This window comes from Amblyomma americanum, chromosome 1 (assembly GCF_052857255.1).
Source record: "Amblyomma americanum isolate KBUSLIRL-KWMA chromosome 1, ASM5285725v1, whole genome shotgun sequence".
NCBI classification, from domain to species: Eukaryota; Metazoa; Arthropoda; class Arachnida; order Ixodida; family Ixodidae; genus Amblyomma; species Amblyomma americanum.
The window spans coordinates 324,020,521-324,041,100 of NC_135497.1; the positions used below are offsets into that span (position 1 = coordinate 324,020,521).

Sequence of the window (20,580 nt, forward strand, 5' to 3'; positions counted from 1 at the left end):
ATGCAAGCGGATATAGGTGGAGACTGTGCCGCAACACTGAATGTTTTTTTTTGTTTTTTTACTCAGCACTGAAAGCGTAAATGGAGCCATGGCGCTAGGTGGCATTGGGAAAACATGTTAGCAGCGACTCCTTCAAACAGATGCCGGATTTCATTGGGGCCTTTTTTCGCGATATTTGCAGCTGCTTGCTGGCTTTTCCCGTGGTATTGTGGTTTATAGTTTCTCCCTCAAAAAGATGACCCGATGAGAACTGAGCCGAGATATGAGAAATGCTTCTCCAAAGCTTGATTACGTCGTCGCGTTCATGCGGGAGACAACGTTGCGATCGCAGCATGGGTCATTTTAACACCAGTGTGTCCCTTTCGCTTAAATCATTTTCTGTGTTTCCTTACTGCACCCCTAACACGCATGCTCGCAAGGCCCATTGATCTTGTAAGTATAGAGGCGCTCTCCTCCCCGCGCCCGCTTTCCTCTTTAATTCTCTTCGGATTTTACTTTTCTAACGGTAGTGGGTGCTGTGTACCCAGCATGCCATTCTTTCCGCACTGCACCGAGAGGGGTGCAGCTGCCTCGTGCGGAGGTTGGGTCAGATGGCCGAGCGGCAGGCCAGTCGGTGCCCCGCTGCCGTACCGAACTTGAAGCGCTCACGTGCCAGACGAGATGGGGCCTCTCAAGCGACCACCCACCGAAGAAGAGCTCCTTGAAAGAAAACGTCGGCGTGCAGCCGCCGATACGCAGCAGAGGTGGATGATGTGAAGCAACAGCACGTACAACAGGTGCGGAAAGCCGCCCGACAAAGGCATGCTCGCGAAACCGCCGAGGAGTGCGAGGCGAGGTTCGGAAAGATGCGTTTGGTTAGGCTTCGTCGTATCACTGAACAGCGTCTAATGCCGCAGCCGATGCCTACTCTGCGAAGCAGTTCATGCAAGACGAGTTCGGAGTGTCTTGCAGCGTGTGCAATATACTGTGGCTTAGTTGGTTTATGGGGGTTTAACGTCCCAAAGCTACTCAGGCTATGAGAGACGCCGTAGTGAAGGGCTCCGGAAATTTCGACCACCTGGGGTTCTTTAACGTGCATTGACATCGCACAGTACACGGGCCTCTAGAATTTCGCCTCCATCGAAATTCGACCGCCGCGGCCGGGATGGCACCCGCGTCTTTCGGGCCGGCAGCCGAGCGCCGTAACGACTCAGCCACCGCGGCGGCTATACTGTGGCTTACGTCAGACCTCACGGATGTACTGGAGCAACACTACGGGATACTCTCATTACGTCGTTGTGTTCATAGTGAGTTTCGTCGTATCATGACGAATGCTCTCGCATTTCATAGACAACCAGCCTAGTGGTTTGTGCAACATTTTTTTTCCCTTTATTACCAGGCTTGCACGTACATGTGTTACACAAAACAATGCGCTAAAAAAACAAATAAGAAAACTGACATCTATTATGGGACCGGCATTGTAGTTCTTTAAGGTCTGTCACTGCGGCACATGAACTGGCGCTTTCTGCTCTTCAACAAAACGAGATATACTCTCTCGGAAATACAGCCGCGCGGGTGCCTCGCGTGCGGATCACATTGAAAACTGGCGGCCATGCGAGACCGTCACGAAACAATGGAGGCCAATAGGCATAATGAGGTCAAACGGAAGCCCATCATTTTCTATGCCGATATGTACGTAACGTGCAATTAATTCAAAAGTCTATACCTTTCCAGAGGGCGAACTGAATTACTCAGTGTTTTAATTCAAGCTGCGGCTAAAGGTTTACTTCGGACGTATCCGGTGCACTTTATTGCGCAGGAAGTGCTACTGCATGCAGCTTCTTGTATACCTCGTCGCTCGGCGCCAGAAAAAAAGGCAGTCGTCGCCAACTCCGTGACAATCGTTTTTAAAAACGACGATGACGTAGCCAGTTAGTCGGGCCTTTAGTCAGATTTCGTGTGAGATCTCTCTCACCCGACCCGACTCTCCTTAGCCTGAGCGCATGCCTGCGATGCAGCGAAGACCACTCTCACTGAGGCGAATTCTCGAGATTTGTTTTCTGAAGAACGCTGATTGCGCAGCAGCCTTTACTGTCCACAGCGGACGGTATGCAACGACGTCGCGAAGTCATGGGGCCATTAGCCGGTGCGAGCCGAAGACAAAGAGAATATGGGCGTGATTCTTTGCGCACATGTCACACGGCCACAGATGGCCCATTGTGGAGAGCGCGAGCTTCCCGGCTCACATGCACGGCCTTTGTGACTCAGACCCACTTGGGCAACCTTCTCATCGACAAGCAGGTGAACGCACCAGTTTGTCTTTAGTTTTGACGCTCTGCGATGGCAGCGCAGACACCGCTCACCACAGGGGAAATTCCACGTGCTGGTATCGTTGTAAAAAGCTACCTTTTCAGCCTTTTCCGAGGACAAATCAGTGATGGTGATAGATGTCGCTTATTACACACCCTCTTCCGTCGTGCTTCACGGCAGCGGTGTTTCTTTCTGACCGTGGGTGAGAAGCACGTGGAGCTTTTATTTTTGCGTGATTGATGGCCGAGAAGGGCGAGCTCGAGGCAGTCCCATTTTCGAGTGTCAGAACTTGGAAGTGGCTGTGGCTGTGAAATATTGAAGGTCCGTGAAACAACTGTCTGTGATGATTTCGTGTCTATGTCTTTAGACTTCTATTGTTCCCTCTTTAATGGCAGCGTGGCGGGAGGTAAGGGGGAACGTTCGGTACAGGCCATGGGAACGCAGGCAATCATCACCCGAACATACATTCGCGCGGCACGCCCTTATCACGTGCTCATCGATATGCAGGCGTCGACGGGTGATCTGCTGTTCTGAACAAGTAAATCAGCCTATGCTGGTGCGTTATTTTCAGTGACGCATCATGGGCCAGTGTGCCGCAACCCACGCCACGAAGGGCGCAGAGTGATAAATGCCAGAATGGGAGAAAAAGGATGTTGGAGGGCCATTTTCGTTTCTGCTCTTGGTTTCTTTCAGCAATACACGCCTCATGAAACTTCGGCTTACGCCCCTCGTTTCCTGCAGCGCGTATGACTTTGTACGCAGGCCACTCCATCGAAGATGCCATTGTCTGTAGCAGTTTATGAAACGAGGGATGAAAAGCGCACCCGGCGTGCACAGTCTTAGTGCCAACCACCAGCGACGCACCGCACATGTTTGTACTGTGTTCACGCTTGTTGAAGCACAGTGCGGCTTCTCCGCTAAATTTCCATCTTTTTCATCTAGACACTTTTGTGTGGGCAGTGGTATTATTAAACACAGCTTCACTTTTGTAGCGATAGCTACATTACGGTAGCATTTCGAGCCTTCAGCGTGGTGGTGCCGCCACTCTGTGGCTGCGCCGCCACGTTGTCACGTGGTGCGGAGCAACTGCCGGCGGCGCGGCGCCGTGGATGATCACGTGGTTCGTCACGTGGTTGGTCACGTGACCAAGTTGCACTCGGCCAGCTGCAGCTATCGCGTTACTCCTGGTTTAACCAGAGCTAAACCACTGCCAATTTTTTTTGTTTGCAACCTTTGACAGCTAATTTTCTTTGATCGTTCAATTTATAGGCACAAAACTTCGTCGCCTTCGATTCCTCCTCCGTCTTCAGTGCTGCTTCGAGCTACGCGCCGGTCGCGATCCGCGAGCCAGTGTCCCGAGGCACGCGTGCATCGGCATCCTCGCGACGGCCGTTGAAGCTGAGCAGCGCTGAAAATCAGTTCCAGGACCGGCTAGTGGAAGATGGCGGCACAGGGCTCCCGAGAGCAATCCCAGTACTCAAGACGCTCGTCCAGGTCCCAGAGGCGCGGCCGGCTTCCCAGAGCCCTCGCTGCAGAAGACAGACTGAGCGAAGCACGGGCCAGTCGCGAGCTGCCTCCGCCTCCGCCTCCTCCGCCCCCGCAGCAGCACCCATGGGCCGACAGCAGGCTGTCGGCGGGGCGTTCGACGGCGAGTTCGCTCATCTCGCGACTCGGGAAGCATAGCAGCCGGCCGCCCAGCTCCATGCTGGACGAGGAGGCAGCCATGCGGCGGAGCGCGACGTCTGTGGCCGGTGCCGCGTCGGGCATGACGCCGGTGCGCCTGACCAGGTACTACGGGCCACCTCGGCTGGGGCGCGAGCGCCGGGAAGAGGAAGCCGCAGAGTTTGGGCCCCACGTTGATGGTAAGCGGGCCTGATCTCCCACAAATCGCACTGGTTTCGCACTGGCGTTCTTTGAAGTTCAGGGCTAAACGTTAAGGCGGTTTTTATGCGGCCGCGTACGATGCCGCTGCTGTAAGAGATTGTAGACAGGTTTAATGCATCTGTCTTGGCTGTTTGGTTCGTTATGCATGGGGAACAAAAGCGAGATACGAAAAACGACAGACAGGAGCTAACTGCGAGAATTCTGTTGACCGACGACTACATGTACGAAGAGTAACGCAAAAAAGCGCGATACAGCGCACTGTTTTCTGTTACCGTTAGAATATGCCCCAACCGGCCCAAGTAGCTACAGTTTTGAAGAAAACATATAGCCGAATGCCAGCTCTTCTTAGCTCGTTGCTCAGTTTCGCGCCGTCCTCTGCGTCGCCGTCCGCAAAGCACGCTGTAAGGAAGACGGTGACGACAAAGCGCCAGCCGCGCTTCTTCGTCATCGCTGATCACGCGATTGCGAGCGTACTGCTTGAGCTGTCCGCACCCGCTGGTGGTTCCTGCCCGATCTGCCTTAACAGCTCCGTAAATCTCTTCTTCATATAGAATAGCGTTTTCAATGCCCTAGCTCTTCTTGTCCTGTTCCTCAGCTCAGTTTTAGTGCCGTCGGCGTGGGCGCCGTCCGCAGCCCAGACCTTGGCATCGCGCCAAGATGGTGCGCGCCTGGAACGTCACGGCGTGTTTACGTTTTGAAAGGAGCGCCAGCGGCGGTGGCTTCTTCGGCAAAGTTGGCAGCGCGTCAGGACGCTGCTGCGGTCGGCTGCGGCAGTATTCTAAGATAGCCGGCGACACTGTGCGGAAGGGGCACGGCGCACAAGGCGACGCGTGTTGTCGTACATGCATGTAGCATCGGAGGGAGCCTAGTAGCTTAGGTCCGAACTCTATGAAAATTATTCGCTCTCACACCACAGCTAACACTAAAATATTCGCGTTACACACTGGTAACCGTCCTGTGAGTTTTTTCTGTCTTACCGACTCCTGAAAAGTAGTTAATAATGGTCACGACAACACATTGACATTGCGGCAACCTTAAAATCTTAGCAAAGAGCACGCTATAGCCGTGACAAGTCAAGCTGGTTCCTGTTTGAGTCGTTTGCCTTCCTGTGCCCTTTGTGGTGTTAAGCGTACTTACAGCTCTTTACCTTTCGTGAAGCTTCACAGTCCTTTTTGCCAAATAAGCTATTTATCTAAATTAGTTTTATGTCGTTATACTTTTTAACATGATTGCTATGTTTGAGCGGTTTATCGACTGTTTGATATTTTTATTTAATTTCACTCTAGTCAAGTTTTATCGACGCTATTCCCCGTTTGAATTTTTTAACCCACATCTTAGCTTATAGATAGTAAGCCTTATTTCCTGTTCTAATTTTAATTTTTGTTTTGCATTTAAAAATTTTCTTTTTTACTCTCGACTGAGCTTTCAGCTCTATAGTCTCTTTACCCATTTTGCCTTGTGTGATCTTAATTTGAGCTTTCGCGAGGAATAAGTTCTCGCTAAAAGCTGTCTGTCTTTTTCACGGTTTGCCGATCCGCCGCCGTAGCTTAGTGGCGTTCGAATGCCGAGCCCAATGCCGCGGAATTAAATCGCGGCCGCGGAGGCTGCATTTCGATTGAGGCAAAACATAAAAGTTCCCGTGCGCTGTGTGATTTCAATGCCCAGTCGATGAAAAAAAAAATAAAAAAATACACAACTGGGGTTCCCGAAATGCAACTAAACGGTTTGTCGTTTTGTCGTAACCACAGACTTTTCTCCAGGATTGTATTTTTCGGTATTACCGTATTGCAGTGGACCTCTTTATAACCAAGCAGTTTATAACGAAATAATGGATATAGCGAAGGAATTACGATTCTTTTTGGAAGCTCGGTCAACACTGGCTATAACGACATAATTGTTGGGCCTCATAAACTTCGTTATAACGAGTTTCAACTTTATTTTTCTATGGTATGTTTCTGTAGTTCTGTAGCTACGACCAGCGACTGCACAGCAATGCAGAATATTCTGTTTTTGCAACAAAAATTTGCGTTGGTATGACAAATTCATGGTCAAAATTACTACAAAATCTGCTGTGAGAACAAAGAATTTTCTGTTTTTCTTTTTTTTTTACTGGGATGTGCGTAAACGAAGGCCAATGGGTAGAAGTTAAGAGCTTCTCACTATGGCGCCTTTTTCTCCTTGCTTCCTTTCACTTTCGCTTTCTTCTATTCTCCCCTCACGGCGCAGTTCAGGTTTCCATCGAAGCGCTACAATTGGTGCGTCTTTCCTTTCTTGTCTTTTAACCGATTCTAACTCGTACTCAACAGCCAGCAAGCCATGGCGTACATCTAAAGGATACCGACCTTTCTCGGTTAAAACCAAATTAAAAAAAAATGATCGGCTTAAGGTTACCAGCTTTTTTTTTTCGGTTGCAACCGAAACAGCCTCCCACCCCTAGCTATGATTCGCAGGAAGCAGAACCTGGGAGGTTGGTGGAGAAATGCCTGGTCGACGCCTTGACCGCGCGCCCCTCGCAGCTGACGCCGGTGGGTCCCGAGTGTCCAGGAGGTCAGCGTCTAGGCAGGCACGCACCGTGGCTGAGTGCGTAGTGAGTATTGAAATTGCCGGCTTCAGATTGTGGCGCGTGGCAGTAGCGTTGCGCATCAATTTTCCCCGTTTATTTATTACTGAAATGCTCCTGACGAGGGGCGTTACACGATGGATGGGTACACTCTGAACACGAACGCGCCTATATGGGAGTAAAAAGGAAGTAAGCGGTCCTCTGGGGAGTAAGCTCCATTTTATAAAATGGAGTGCGCTACACGGCAGCTTACTCTCCTTTTACGCCTTTCGTGTTTAGAGTGTACGATGTATGCTGACTGACTGAGCAAGACTAATTGTGCGCGACGTCGATGGGCAGTTAATTCCTGTCGGTGACTTTCAGGATGAAAAATGAACGACGGCTGCGTTTTTATGGAGGCAAAACGCTAAGGCGCCCGTGTGCTGTGCAATGTCAGTGCACGTTAAAGATACCCAGGTGGTCGAAATTATTCCGGAGCCCTCCACTACGGCTCCTCTCTCTTCCTTTCTTCTTTCACTCCCTCCTTTATCCCTTCCCTTACGGCGCGGTTCAGGTGTCCACCGATATATGAGACAGATACTGCGCCATTTCCTTTCCCCCAAAACCAATTAATATTATTAATTATTAACTGTTAATTGACGGTGATTGAAGCGACAATTAATGTTATCTAAACGCTCTGTATCGTGTTCTCTTCCGAAGGCCCCGCGTTTTGCCGACGAAGCATCGTTATTTTTCGCGTGTTTTACGCCGTCACGTCGGCTGAGCCACAGGAAATTCTACCTCAGATAAAACCTCCCTGGGAAATTTTTCATCCCTGACGTTTGCAGGCCGAATAGGGCGCCCCGAATGCCACTCCTCTGAATTCACGAGGGTTTGAATGCATCTCCGTAAACAAAAAAGCACATCGTGTCCACTGCTAACTCAACTGCAAGGCCAACGAAGTAGGCATGCTGATAATTGAGAAACTGGCAGTTCTAATTATGTAGTCTGACCGAGCAGTCGGCATTAGTTAATAACTTTATAAGGGCGAGTTAGCTTTTGGAAAACGTTTTGTTGCTAGTGCCGAGTAAAATACAGTGTTCTGTATCGCACTGGATACAGTCCTATTCAAGTCAGTAACGCTATACTTTTGATGCTCGCGTGATCGGTGGCACGGAGCGTTGCTTCCAGCAGTGTTCGTCGGGGCGCTGCGGCTGTCAGCCAAGCCAGGCGCATACCACGACGGGTACACAAGGAATCAATCTGAAGGTTATCGCATTCTTGTCGAAGCAGACAGCCCGTGCAGCACCTGTAGCAGACCAACTGTTTCAGTAGGGCGAATTGCAAATAATTCTTCATGAAGTGTCAAAAAGTGTCCCCAACGCACACTGCTGCCAGCAGCTCTGCTTCGCCCGGGAAGCCGAAATGCCGCGTGCACCACTGCTGTGTGCACACGCACCGCTGCTAGAGCGCTCCACTATTCAAAACAGTATTCTTCAAAACAGTTGCATCAGTTGCGCTCTCCCTGACCAAAATGCCTTCTCGCTCTTGCTACGAACCCCCCAACCGTTGCCGTCTCTGTCTTTCTCTCTCTCACACACACACACACACACACGCACGCACGCACGCACACGCACACACATACACACACACGCGCACACATATGCACGCGCACACGCGCACACATGCACACACACGCACGCACACGCGCACACATACACACACGCACACGCACACAAAGTTCCGGTTTCTCTGTCACGAAATTCCCCGATTGGTAAAGAGCGGTCACATAACCTTGCGACGTCGTCACAATTGACCTGTCCACCGTGGCAACCTGCCCATCGTGGCACATGACAATGAATTGAATTCAAATAAATTCGATGTATTTGCCACCCGCCCACCGTTGCGCTGCTGAGCATCAGTGCAAGATAGTGTTCCTGTATACGGGAGCATATACAGGAACACTAGTGCAGGAGCTCGGGAAGAGCAACGTGGGTCTCACAGGCCTCATAGGTGGCTGTGTTTGAAATAGCCACATCGCTTAACCGGTTCGCCACTGCGCCAGGGGTGGTATGAGGACGCCCCCCCCCCCCCCAAAAAAAAAAAAAAAATCTAAGATTGCGATTGAGTGCGTCTTGATGTCATCATCACGTGACCACCGCTAGACCAATCATAAGACACCGCCAGATTTGAAAATTTGAGGATTCCCAAAATTTGAAAGTTGGCCTACCCCCTATAATTCTGAAGGACGCCCGAAATTTTGGAAATAGGCCCACCCCGTAAAATGAATTAAGGTGGGTTATTGGGACTTGTAGGTCGGATTAGGATAATGCAACATAATTCAATGGAGGGTACTCGAACATTCTAGGAGGTGTTGACTCATGTGTACCATATGAGGGTAATGGAACCGGTTCCAACCAGAGTTTTGGAGGAAAATTTGCATGAACATTATAGACTCATTGTGGAAACTATAGCAGGCGACCTAGATGCTATCGCATTTTATTCTTTAAGAAAGTGGTGAAGAAGGGCTCCAAGTTTTTTTATTTCTACTGTCTCAGAAACGATCACGCCTTTTTTTCCCTCCCCCCTACGTTTTATATACGCTGGCGTATATCATCACAGCTACCCTCTGCCAACTGCTGCCTGGCGCAGAGCCAACAACGCATCAAACCATCCAACATGCGCGAGTGATCACCTCGTTACGCATCCATCTCTGGCAGGGTATTAACGTAACGGCGTTAAGGGTCCTGTTCGGCGGAGAAACCACTGTAGTTGTTGACGTGTCGAGAAAGTCAGAATTGGGCGAAATAGTACTGGCGTCACAATCAGGTGACCTTGCGCCGGTAATTCAAACACCCCAAAACGATAACACAGTGCAACAGTGATGACGTCACTGAGCAATTACTCATTGGTCTACACGGTCGTGGCGTCGTTCAACCGCCATAACGTAGTGCCCCTGAACAAAGAAAAGCAATTGCGCAGGAAAGAAAAATGGTCAAGCGGTGGGTCTGAAATCGCTACTCCTTGGCCACTGAGGAACGTTCGTACGTCTTGGCTAAAGGGAGGCCTTGTGTGTCTTGAGGTAAAGTAAAATATGGAAGCGACCGTGTCTGCGAAGTCAGATGCAGATGACCCCAAGACGCTGAATGGACCCATTAACGCTATCGCGTGATACCCGTAGGGCGGAGCTTAAGCTTAAGCATCATCTGGCATAAGTGTCCCCCAACTTTTTTTTCCTGTGTTAAGCACGAATCATGAAGAAGCCAGCATGCCTGAGCGGGCGCACAAACTGAGCTGGCAGCAAAAGTATTTTCTAGCAGAGATAGCGGCCCAGAACTATGTGGAGGTTTTTGCCGATATTCTTATGGTAGGCAGACGGTAAGCACAGCAAGTTGCATGTTGACAAGTGAACCCGTTTTTCTTAAACTGCTACGAGCCCTCGTTTTCACGCATATATTAATTCGTTATCGCTGGTACGTCTCTGGATGCTGACTTCTTCGTTCATTTACCTCTCCCGTATCTGTCGCCGTACCACTTAAGTGATCCTCCGCGGTGGCACAGTGGACATAGAATCGCGGTCGCATCTCAGTGGAGCCGAAATGCAGGAGCGCCCTTGCGTTGTGTGATGCCAGTGCTCGTTAAAAAACCCTGGCTGTCGATGTCGAATTTAATCCAGAGCCGTCCACTGTGGCTTCACTTATTGCCTCTGGCACGTTGTTTCTCAAGTGTCACCACTAGCTCTGCGCTTTGCTATACTGTCTGCCGGCTCGAGCGCGTGCATGCATACTCTCCACGAGAAGCCGAACAGCTTTCTTCAATCGCGGAACAAAGGTTGTGAGGCTTAGCTGGACCGAATCCCGTCGCCAACGGCTCTTTCTTACAAAAATGACTTTTGAGCTTCAGATGACGCCTTGTTGTCCCCTTGTTGAATCAACTGGAAACCAACATGAACCCAATGTATGTTGAGCCTACTCAACATCTGCTAAACAAAATTTTGGTTGGTTATACTCAGCATAGCCCATTTCGTAGAATTTAAGTTAATTCTCAGCTGTAGCAGCTTTTGCAGAGCATACAAATCGTAAATTTAGGGCCATAGGAGCATTTGCAGAGCCATGCAAATGGACTCCTTGCAGAAAGTATTCCACAGGGCAAGTACTCCTCTGCATTGCATATTTCGATAGATTAGGGGTACGATCTCACATAAATGACAAGTTACGCGAAAACTGAATATATTGTGATAGTTATAAGCACTGTGGAACATGACAATGATATGTGCTGACACGTCGCATCGTCTAACTGTTCGTAATGAGCAGGTTTCTCCGAGAGAGAAAATATCTTGCTGCATCTTGCATATGTAGTGCTCGGTTTTCGAAATCCTGTGGAAACCTACTCATTAATATTTTTCTAGCTAACTGCAATTCAGATGATGTGATGGCAAGCCTTGAATACTTTAATTTAGTTAAGCTAAGTCTGCGCGAATAGCAAAGGACTAGAGTCAAAGAAACGATTACAACATCACGCGTGCGCTGGTGTCGTGTTCGTTTCCTTGCCTCTTCTCCATGTTCTACCCGCCCAGTCTTACGTTTCCTCGAAACGAACCAACTAGTTCTTAAGAACGTCCCACTGTAGCTTTAATTCTGTTCTCGGCTTTACTCTTGGAGGCTCTCTGAGCAGCAAATTAGCATGGGTTGGCCTATGATGATGATGAAGATGATGTGAAAAACAATGTCTTCTATGGTCGCCAGGGAAATCAAGCAGACCACACATGCTCTACTTGCACGATTTCTCTCAGCACTAGCACCTTCTGCATCACAATAGCAAGTGACCAAAACCAGGAGGCTGTTGACCATAGTCATGCCGATTTCAACAAAGTTATTGTTGAACGTAGGCAACACATTCACTGTTGAGCAATTTCTGTTGAATTTGTGTTGAATCGTGGCAGTCGTGTCTAAGCCTAAGTGAAATCAGGAATAACTTTGACATGTGTCGTGTAAGCAAAACCTTATCGCATTATGCATATTAAAGCATTCAACACCTGTTATGACTCTAGTAAACCGCTCAAAACTCTTTTCTTGCACAGAAAAAAGCACCAGTGATGCAATATGCTCTTTGGAGGACTTGTACGTGCGCTCATAAAAAGGGCGCTTAATTAGTGCTTTATTTTTGTTGTTTATGGATGAATCAAGGTCTTCAACTAACAGAACGTCGCATGTGAAGTTTATTACTTCTGCTACACATAAAGTAATTAAATAGTAACAAGAATAGCTTATATAACATTGCTGGTCGGCTGGGCAACACCTGCGCAGATGCGGACACCCCTGTGTAGGAGTATTTAAGGGTGAAGCTCAGATGGCGCTTTAGATGAAAAACTTGTGAACTCGTAGTTCGTGTTATAGCATTGTGCAATACTGCTTTATGCTCTTTATCTGATGGTCGTATAGGGGGGAGTGTATCTATTTATGTACACACACACGTGTGTGTGTGTGTGTGTGCGTATGTGTGGAGCACTACATGACTGGTGCTGTCAGCATCCCGTGAACGTGAAATTGCAGCAATAAATGTGAATATACCGTCGAAAATTGCATCGGTAGTTCGTCATCTGGTGCAATACGAAGGTATTAGAATTTTTTTTACCGCAACCGAAATACAGAATGATTTTTTGAATCACCCCAATAATTTCAACTTGGATTCAACATGAAAGCAATGCAGAAAATGTGTTTAGAATGCTCAACTCTGGCACGGTGGCCACTTTTCTGTTGAAATTCTACGCTGCCTCAACAATCGACCAACGCAGGCCCTTCCTGGTCTCAACATGAATTAAAGATAGCATGTTGTGCCCGCTCTGAAAAACTTGCACATAACTTCAACGAGCATTTTTGTACGGGCTTCCCTCCTGCGCTGCCGTCGAGTCTTTTACGTGCGACTGCGCAGGCCCCAGCCTCTACACCGCCGCGACCGGCGCGTTCGAAAGATGCGGGCGACCGGCCGCACAGGACCCTGGAGATGACCTTCGCTATGGGTGCCTTCGTCTGCGTCGCCACGCTGGTGGTGGCGTTCGTGGTTCGGGCGTGGATGCCGTACGAGGCCCGGTCGGACCCGTTCTGCCGCAGCGACGCGTGCTTGGCGCATGTGCGACTTATTGAGGCCCGGATAGATAGGGGGGTCGACCCCTGCGTGGATTTTGACGCCTACGCCTGCTCCAGCTGGAAGCCGGCCTCGGAGTTCTACGGCCACGCCTCGGCCTTGACGAACGTCCTCTTGGACAACTGGTGAGAACGCAACGTATGTGGGTATCCTGCGCGCAGTGGATAATATTTTCTTTCAGCGTTAGCTATAGCGTGGTTAACAATATTGCTCTTCCGATATGGTAACAAACTCCTTTGTAATAACAAGCCCTTAACGTTTCATTTTTTCCACGATATTACTCAGGGCGCCAGTGCGGACACGTTTTAAAGATGTCGCCCCAGTTCCGTTTATTTAAACTGCAACGCGAGGTGATTTCAGTTCTGCTGGGGCATATTTGTTTGTCTTTTATTCTGTGTACATCATGTTCGTATTATGTCCTGTTTAAAGTTATGTGCTGAAATTTTTGAACTGGGCTTTGCGTACTGTATTCGTGGTCGTTGTTTTTGTCATGCATTTTAAACGAGTGTCCAATTTTGGGAGTGGGGAAAGGGGTAGCACTTTGTCAGGCATTTCACTACCTTTTCCACAAACCTTTAGATACCCGTAAAAATTACTTTGATCAAGCACGCTTTATAAATCGCAAGGCATTCGTACTTCGTGAACGCAGTATGCCGCCATGAAAACTCTCGACCATATATTACCGTCTTAAGAAACACAGCTCCTGGAGATATCTTGTTACTTCTTTCAACTCGATTTTGAAAGACGTTTTGACGCAACTTCTGACCAGGCTTAGCTGTCCAGTGCTTTGATGCACTCTGTCACTTTGCAAGAGGGGAGGCATCACTATATTCAAGGAAGGCGGCTGCTAGTTGTAAACAATTCTTTTTCGCATGACCAAGAAGAGAGCGAGGTAAAACTGCCAACTTTCGGCAACCTTTTTATGGGAAGAGGTACCAGAAATAGCTCTATCGAAGCGTCCACGACCGCGCCTACTGCTAAGACGACCCGCGTGATGTGACCAGTATGGCATGTTGTCGACAGGGCCCGCTCACCACCAAACAAGGCCCGTGTGGCGCAAGTCCACTTGGATCGCAATACCACAAATTGTATATTCTTGAGGTCGTCCACGCACTGGCCCGCTCGTACTGTCGAGGCCTATCTGGATAACATTCTTACCATACGGTTGGTGAAAGCACATTTTCGTTGGCACACAATACGACGGCAGAGAGCGTCAGCCTGAACCTCAACCATTCATTTGAGGTTGTCTCCTTACGCCCCCACCTCACTTTTCCAGCGGCCACGAGAGACCTCACTCAGCCTCACCTCAACCTCATATTATGATGTTGAGGTCGGGTGCTGAACCTCCCCAATGCAGCTGTGGTTGTAAAAACACTAAGCCAGGCTCCAGGCGAGGGTGAGTGTTTCGTCGGAGGAAGGGGTGGGGGCGGGGGAGAAGACTTTTCGGAATGCCTCATCAAATGGCCTTCATGCACGAAATTACATGAAGTGCGTATTGGCGTAAATTTACAGGGTCTCCAACTCCCTTAGGCCCCCTAAGATGGCCTGCTTTGCCTGCTTACCGTGAATAAAATAATAACCGGACCATTATTTTTCCTTGGCGCAACTTTATTCGTAGAAATGAAAGAGGAACGAGAGATGGACCAGTGGAATGATCTGAGAGGCCCTTTGAAGAGATGGATGACTGACGACGAACCGCTCTGTTTGCAGGTTCAAAAACTTTCTCAGCACCTTATCAAAGGGTTCGCAACTGATACCTACGACCCTTAAGCTACAAGCCATGCTCAACGCTTGCATGACCTCCACCAACGGGCCTCAAGGGGCTCCTTTGCGAATGCTTAAGGCGTTCATGAGAGAACGGAAGATACCATGGCCCGACAAGCCCCTTCCAGATGCCACTCCACTGGGCGTACTTCTTGACTTCGCTTTGAACTGGGCAGTAGACTTTTGGTTCGAAATACGGATGCTGCGCAATTCCAGGGGCACCATGGGTATCGTACTCGCTCCTGGCAACTTCTTCATGCTGTGGGGTAAGCCCCTAAGGAACATCGTTCCATCCGACCGGTACTTCGAGTACTGGAATGGTTTCTACGCGGCGTTTGCTGGGTCCGGAGGTCAACCCAAGAGCGCCGCCAGCGAAATTAGGAGGATCGCAGACATAGAGGAGGACGTAGTCATGACATTGTCCAGTGCATTCGAGCGGCAGAGCAAGCTACCTCTTCGGTTCATGCTTCAAGAAATCGAAAAGTACACCAGCAGAATTCCGGTCAGCGATTGGACGGAAGCGTTCGAAACTAACGTCCATCTTCTGCCCGACCATGTGGGTGTCAGCGACATTGCACTTCTCGAGGCAGTCAACAAGTTGTTCGCAAAGTACACCAGATCAGAGCTGCTGCACCACCTGTCTTGGTTTTTTGTTCAGGTCTTCGCCCCATTTGGAGACGTACAGTTGAACGTGGCAGACATCAATGACGAGAGGGCAGCCAAGCAGCGACAAGTCTTCTGTGTCACCCAGGCAGAGGCAGCTTACCGCGTGCTCGTGGCGGCGTTGTACCTGCAGCCGCTGTTGGAGGCCAACCAGAAGAGAGCTGTTGAAGACCATTTTGAGAGAGTAAGGCGAGTGACCGTTCAGAAGATCGCCAACGTGTCCTGGAGTGACAACTTGTCCAAGTACATGGCAACTGTCAAGCTGCAGCAGCTGCAGACTTTCCTCTGGCCGCCCTCCGACATGCTGACTGCGAGCGGCCTCTCTTACCTCTACGCCGATTTCGCGTCCAACGCGAGCACCGTCATTGAGTTCTGGCGCGACGCCCACGAACACGTGCGTGCCCTGCGGGACAAGTCCTTCTACGGCACGCCCATGACGAAGCTCCCCGCCGCATCCTCCCCTCCCCTGGTCCGCTACGACTACCTCCGCAACGCAGTCGTCCTGTCCGTAGCGGCACTGACGGCGCCGCTGTTCGCGTTGCACGCAACCCCGGCGATGCTGTACGGCGGCCTCATGTTCTCATACGCGCTGGAGGTCGTACGGGCCCTGGACCGTACAGGGATGAAGGTGGACCCGCACGGCGACGTGGCGGCCAAGTGGGCCTCGTCGAACTGGGAGAAAGGCGTCACTCGAAAGCACAGCTGCCTGGCACCCACCTTCGCGTCGCCCTTTCCGGAGATACCTGGGCTCGAGGTGGCCCACGAGGCCTTCGAGATAGCCCTGAGCAGCGCTGCTACCCGTGGAAAAGCGTGGCGCACCACGGATGCCTTCAGCGAGCAGCAGGTATTCTTCATAAGCGCCTGCTTCACGCTGTGTCGCTTGAACCGCACAGCGGCATTCCTTCGCGGAGACTGCAACAAGGCCTTCTCCAACTCCCGGCAGTTCGCAGATGCTTTCCGCTGCGTTCCTGGCTCGCCCATGAACCCACTGAGAAAGTGCACCTTTTTTGACTGAGCCGTTTTTCAGCGGAGCTTTGTCAACGAGTGGCCATCAATTCCGGCACAATATATCGTCTTCTCCCATCATGTTCTACCACGTTACAGCATTTGTGAGGGATGTGGCATGCATAAAGTCGTAGCTGTGGTAAAACAGGTGTTCTTTTAAGGCTGCCCGGAATTATCACTCTACTACCTGTTTTAAGTGTGGTTTTTTACGCATTTTGATCGACTTAAACTGATGGCGTCCGTCATAGCCATGTTCTTACTCGCTATGAGCCGTTACGTAGAGCTTAGGAGAGTAGAAAAGTCAGTTTTTCCTAAAATAACTAAGCTATCGCGGTTTTCCGCAGTTGTTCCCAGGGCTTGCGAATTTGCCGATTGGCTATCGACACCTTGTCGTTGCGGAATAGACCATCCTAAAGATCTTGTTCTGGTTGTCGTACGTGGTTTTCATGGCCTGAACAATATTTTGATTCAATTTTCGATGCAACTCTTCAAGTCTCGTATCCGTCATTGGCTCAAGCCCGGCGATTACGAAGGCATGACATCCAAATCATAGCCAGTTGCTTGGGGAAATCACAAAAAACGAAAAAAAACTGAATGTAAATGAAATATTGTGGTGGCCATGACGACCACATACGACAACCACAACAAGGAGGAGGAGAAGGACTTTAATGGAACAGGAGAGTTCTGCCTGGTTGTCGGCCTGGCATGCTACTCCAGAACCAGAACAAGATCTCTAGGCTGGTCTATTCCGCATAGACAAGGTGGCAATCGGAAAGGAAATTACGCCAGTATCTCGGAGTACTGTATTACTCACAAGCCAGGCACAAAAGTAAACGAAAACAGATTTTTAATGTTTGGCTTCATCAAAGCCAGGTAGGAAAATTCTAAAGGTTATAACTTTTTTTCGCGTGATTAGCTTCTCGCTTACGCGACAAGAGAAGTGTTAACAACGGACTACGTTTTTGTCGTGGAGGAATTCTGTGCACCGGTTGTAAATGTGGGCGGAGCTTCACTGCGGAGAAGTTTGATGAGACTATACATACCGCTCACGACGATGCACTGTCATTTATACTTATACCAAGAGTGACGACGCGCTGGAAGAGCGGTTTCTGTTGTCACAAAAGGAATGTACTAACCGTGGGGTGCCCCTAACCGCGACAAAGGCACGGTTGTTTTGACCGCAAACCGTGCGTTCCCTGGCGCAGTGGAGGAGTGCCAGACCCGGTGGCGCACCATCCGGGACGCTTACCTCAAGCGCAAGAAGCGCCGACGCATCGACCCCAAGGGGCAGTGGAGTGTACTGGACCGGGAGCTCGGCTTCCTCGATCACTTCCTGAGGCCGCGAACGTGGGTGTTGTGTACAGGGCGTCAAAGAAAAAGGAGGAAATAGGTGCCGTAGTGGAGGGCTCCGGTCGAAATTATTACGGAGCCCTTCACTACGGCACCTCTTCCTTTCTTCTTTCACTCCCTCCTTTATCCCTTGCCTTACGGCGCGGTTCAGGCGTGCAGCGATATATGAGACAGATACTGATTCATTTCCTTTCCGCCAAAACCAATTATATTATTATTATTATTATTATTATTATTATTATTATTATTATTATTATTATTAAATAATAATAATACTAATAGGACAGGACGACACCTGCCCGCCTTCGCGTCACAAGCACAACCTCGCGCGACTGCGACGTGTCTCAGCGGCCATTTAAGCGAGCGCCCGGTTTTACCAGGCTTTACTGTCCGCACAAAGCTGCACGAAGCGCGACTCGCTCAGACTCGCACTAGATCGCCGCGTTGCTGGGTGGCACACAACCGACTGCGTACGCCATGTCCATTTCGCGGACCGAGGGCGTCTGCGTCTGGGAGCAGTCGCGCTGCTTTCCTTTCGCCTGGTCCGAAAAGCGATGCTGACGAAGAGTAGTCGACAAGCCAGCCTGCACCACACCGTCCGTCTATTATGCTAAGGCTTCACAAAGAGCGTATACCATCACATAAGTAACGTTTCGTGCTTCGGGATCAAGGGCAACCATTCTTTGCACCACAAATGGACGCATCATGTGCGGTGTCGACACCAGTGTCTCGAGGTGACGCAGTACCAATGCCCACTTGAGCCGGCGCTGGCGTGCGGTGGACACTTGTGTACACGATAGTACACGTCGTCATTAGCTCCCTTTCATTTCCAACCAGCAATGTCTTGCGTCTCTCGCGACCACCGTATATGGCAGCACATTTTGAGGTGCAATATTTTTTATCCTTTATTTTGACGCTAAGTGGGCCACATGCTGAATGGAAACGGCTTACAATAAAGTCTGCACATCTTCAACCAAAAACTATTTGAAACCCAACATTTCGACGCCGGCTCGGCTCCTTCATTGGGGGTGGCTGGGGGCACTAGCTGGCGTCTTTAAGGATGCATGGAGGGGAGGAGATCAAAAGAACGAAAGCTGTGATGTGAAAGGCGTGGGGGAGGAAGGAGGTTAAGGCTGTGAGTCATGTTATTGCACTGTGGGCAGGCGGTCATTGGAGACTTTTCTTCTTTGAGTTGCAGAGCGAAGTCCCTGTGCATCATACTGGGGGGATGTTTCCTGTTGTGCGGTTGATGTTCGGGGTAGCTTGGATGTACTATAGGATTCGAATGGGAGCCTTTTTTATGGAAACGACACTGTGAGAGGGTTTCCTCTGAGATTCCGCTAACATCAGGCCGCGAACTGTCAGCTCCCGCTCGCGCACCACCGCTGTGTGAATAAATGCAGTCCTCCGTCATTCTTGCAAGGGAACTGGACGTGTTCAGGATGTAACGGGGAGCACAGACAACAGAGTTGATTACGGGAGGAAGTAAACAAGGGGCGGCGAGGAGTAGTCGGGTGGGCAGACGAGGTCAGGAACTGTAGGGGACATAGCGGGGCTGCACGGTTGATTGCAGATGAATGGAAGACGTCTTTACCTTGCAGTGGACAGGTCTGCGCCGATTAAGGTGGTGGTGACGACGAAGTGGAGGAGTCATTACCATCGGCGCGTAAAATCGAAAAACGAAAACCATAACTAAAGAAAAAAAACATTCGCTCGCCATGCGGCCAACGAGCATACAGAAGGCCATAAGTGATCTCGGGAGTTCACTTTTTTCCAAACCATTCTGAATAATAATAATATTAATTGTTTTTTTTTTGGGGGGGGGGAAAGGAAATGGCGCAGTATCTGTCTCATATATCGTTGGACACCTGAACCGCGCCGTAAGAGAAGGGATAAAGGAGGGAGTGAAAGATGAAAGGAAGAAGAGGTGCCGTAGTGGAGGGCTCCGGAATAATTTCGACCACCTGGGGATCTTTAACGTGCACTGACATCGCACAGCACATGGGCGCCTTAACGTTTTTCCTCCATAAAAACGCAGCCGCCGCGGTCGGGTTCTGAACGTGGACTGCTTTTCACGAGCCGTCTTAGCACAGTGCGCAGAACCGCCGTAAATGCGCATGGGCGGCGAGCTAGTAGCGGAAGAAGTTAGATCGGCCAGCGGGCGAACTCGGAAGGTAGCAGTTAAGGGGTAAAAGCCGCTTTAACACCGCACTCTGCCAGCCCGAGTTTGAGTGCCTGCTACATCCTCGCTGCCACGTCTCTTCCTCGCAGGAGGCGCTGGGCGCTGAACGGGGCGGCCCGGGCGGTTTCTCCGGCCGAGGTCGCAGTCGAACGCGAGCAGCCTGACGAAGACGACGAAATGCGTGAGGCTGCGGCGGCTGAGGCAGCGGCTGTGGCGGTGGCGCCAGCAGCACCAGCTCAACCCTGCCCTGTGGCCATGCGGCCGGCTGCCGTTCTGCCGCACCACCTGGCGGCGGGGGGCGCGGCGGCGCAGGAGTGCTCTTCGGACCCCGAGGAACTCTTTTGCCTCAGCCTAGCGGCGGACCTCAAGCGACTTCTGCCCCGCGAACGACACATGGCCAGGATGAAGATGCTGCAGACACTTCACGACTTGGAGTTTGGCGAGAACATCGGAGAGGCCGCGCTCGGAGAACCGTAGACGGTGCACGGTTTTGCGGAGGACAAGAAAGAAGGTGGCTTCAGCGAGCACCCCCATCATCAGCCGGCAGAAACGTGTAGCTTTCTTTTTGTTTTTTTTTACTAGGAATGAAAATACATTGTCTGTTGGGTGGCACGCGCATGTCTCATCAATATAGCATTTGCTTTCAACACACTCTAAGCCAGTAACGACTGAAGTGTATTACACCTTTCCTAACCTACACAAGTACCACATCATCTTTCCAGACAGATATGACAGCATCTGCCCCTGGTGTGGCGAAATT

General features: G+C 50.3%; 1 protein-coding gene across 1 annotated transcript; it reads left to right on the forward strand.

The window, feature by feature from the left end:
- Positions 1 to 3,565: 3,565 nt before the first annotated feature.
- On the forward strand, positions 3,566 to 20,363 carry LOC144115422 (uncharacterized). Its single transcript, XM_077649819.1, has 4 exons — positions 3,566 to 4,151; positions 6,624 to 6,760; positions 12,644 to 12,981; positions 19,910 to 20,363. Exons 1-4 carry the CDS (start codon positions 3,731 to 3,733, stop codon positions 20,295 to 20,297), a joined length of 1,284 nt encoding a protein of 427 aa, XP_077505945.1. The 5' UTR covers positions 3,566 to 3,730; the 3' UTR covers positions 20,298 to 20,363.
- Positions 20,364 to 20,580: the final 217 nt, after the last annotated feature.

What these genes read in the sequence shown, in the direction of transcription:
- LOC144115422 (XM_077649819.1), top strand. Translation starts at nt 3,731, where the DNA reads ATGGCGGCACAGGGCTCCCGAGAGCAATCCCAGTACTCAAGACGCTCG. An exon ending in GTTTGGGCCCCACGTTGATG is followed by an intron (nt 4,152 to 6,623) that starts GTAAGCGGGCCT and finishes TATGATTCGCAG; the next exon opens with GAAGCAGAACCTGGGAGGTT. An exon ending in GCACCGTGGCTGAGTGCGTA is followed by an intron (nt 6,761 to 12,643) that starts GTGAGTATTGAA and finishes GCGACTGCGCAG; the next exon opens with GCCCCAGCCTCTACACCGCC.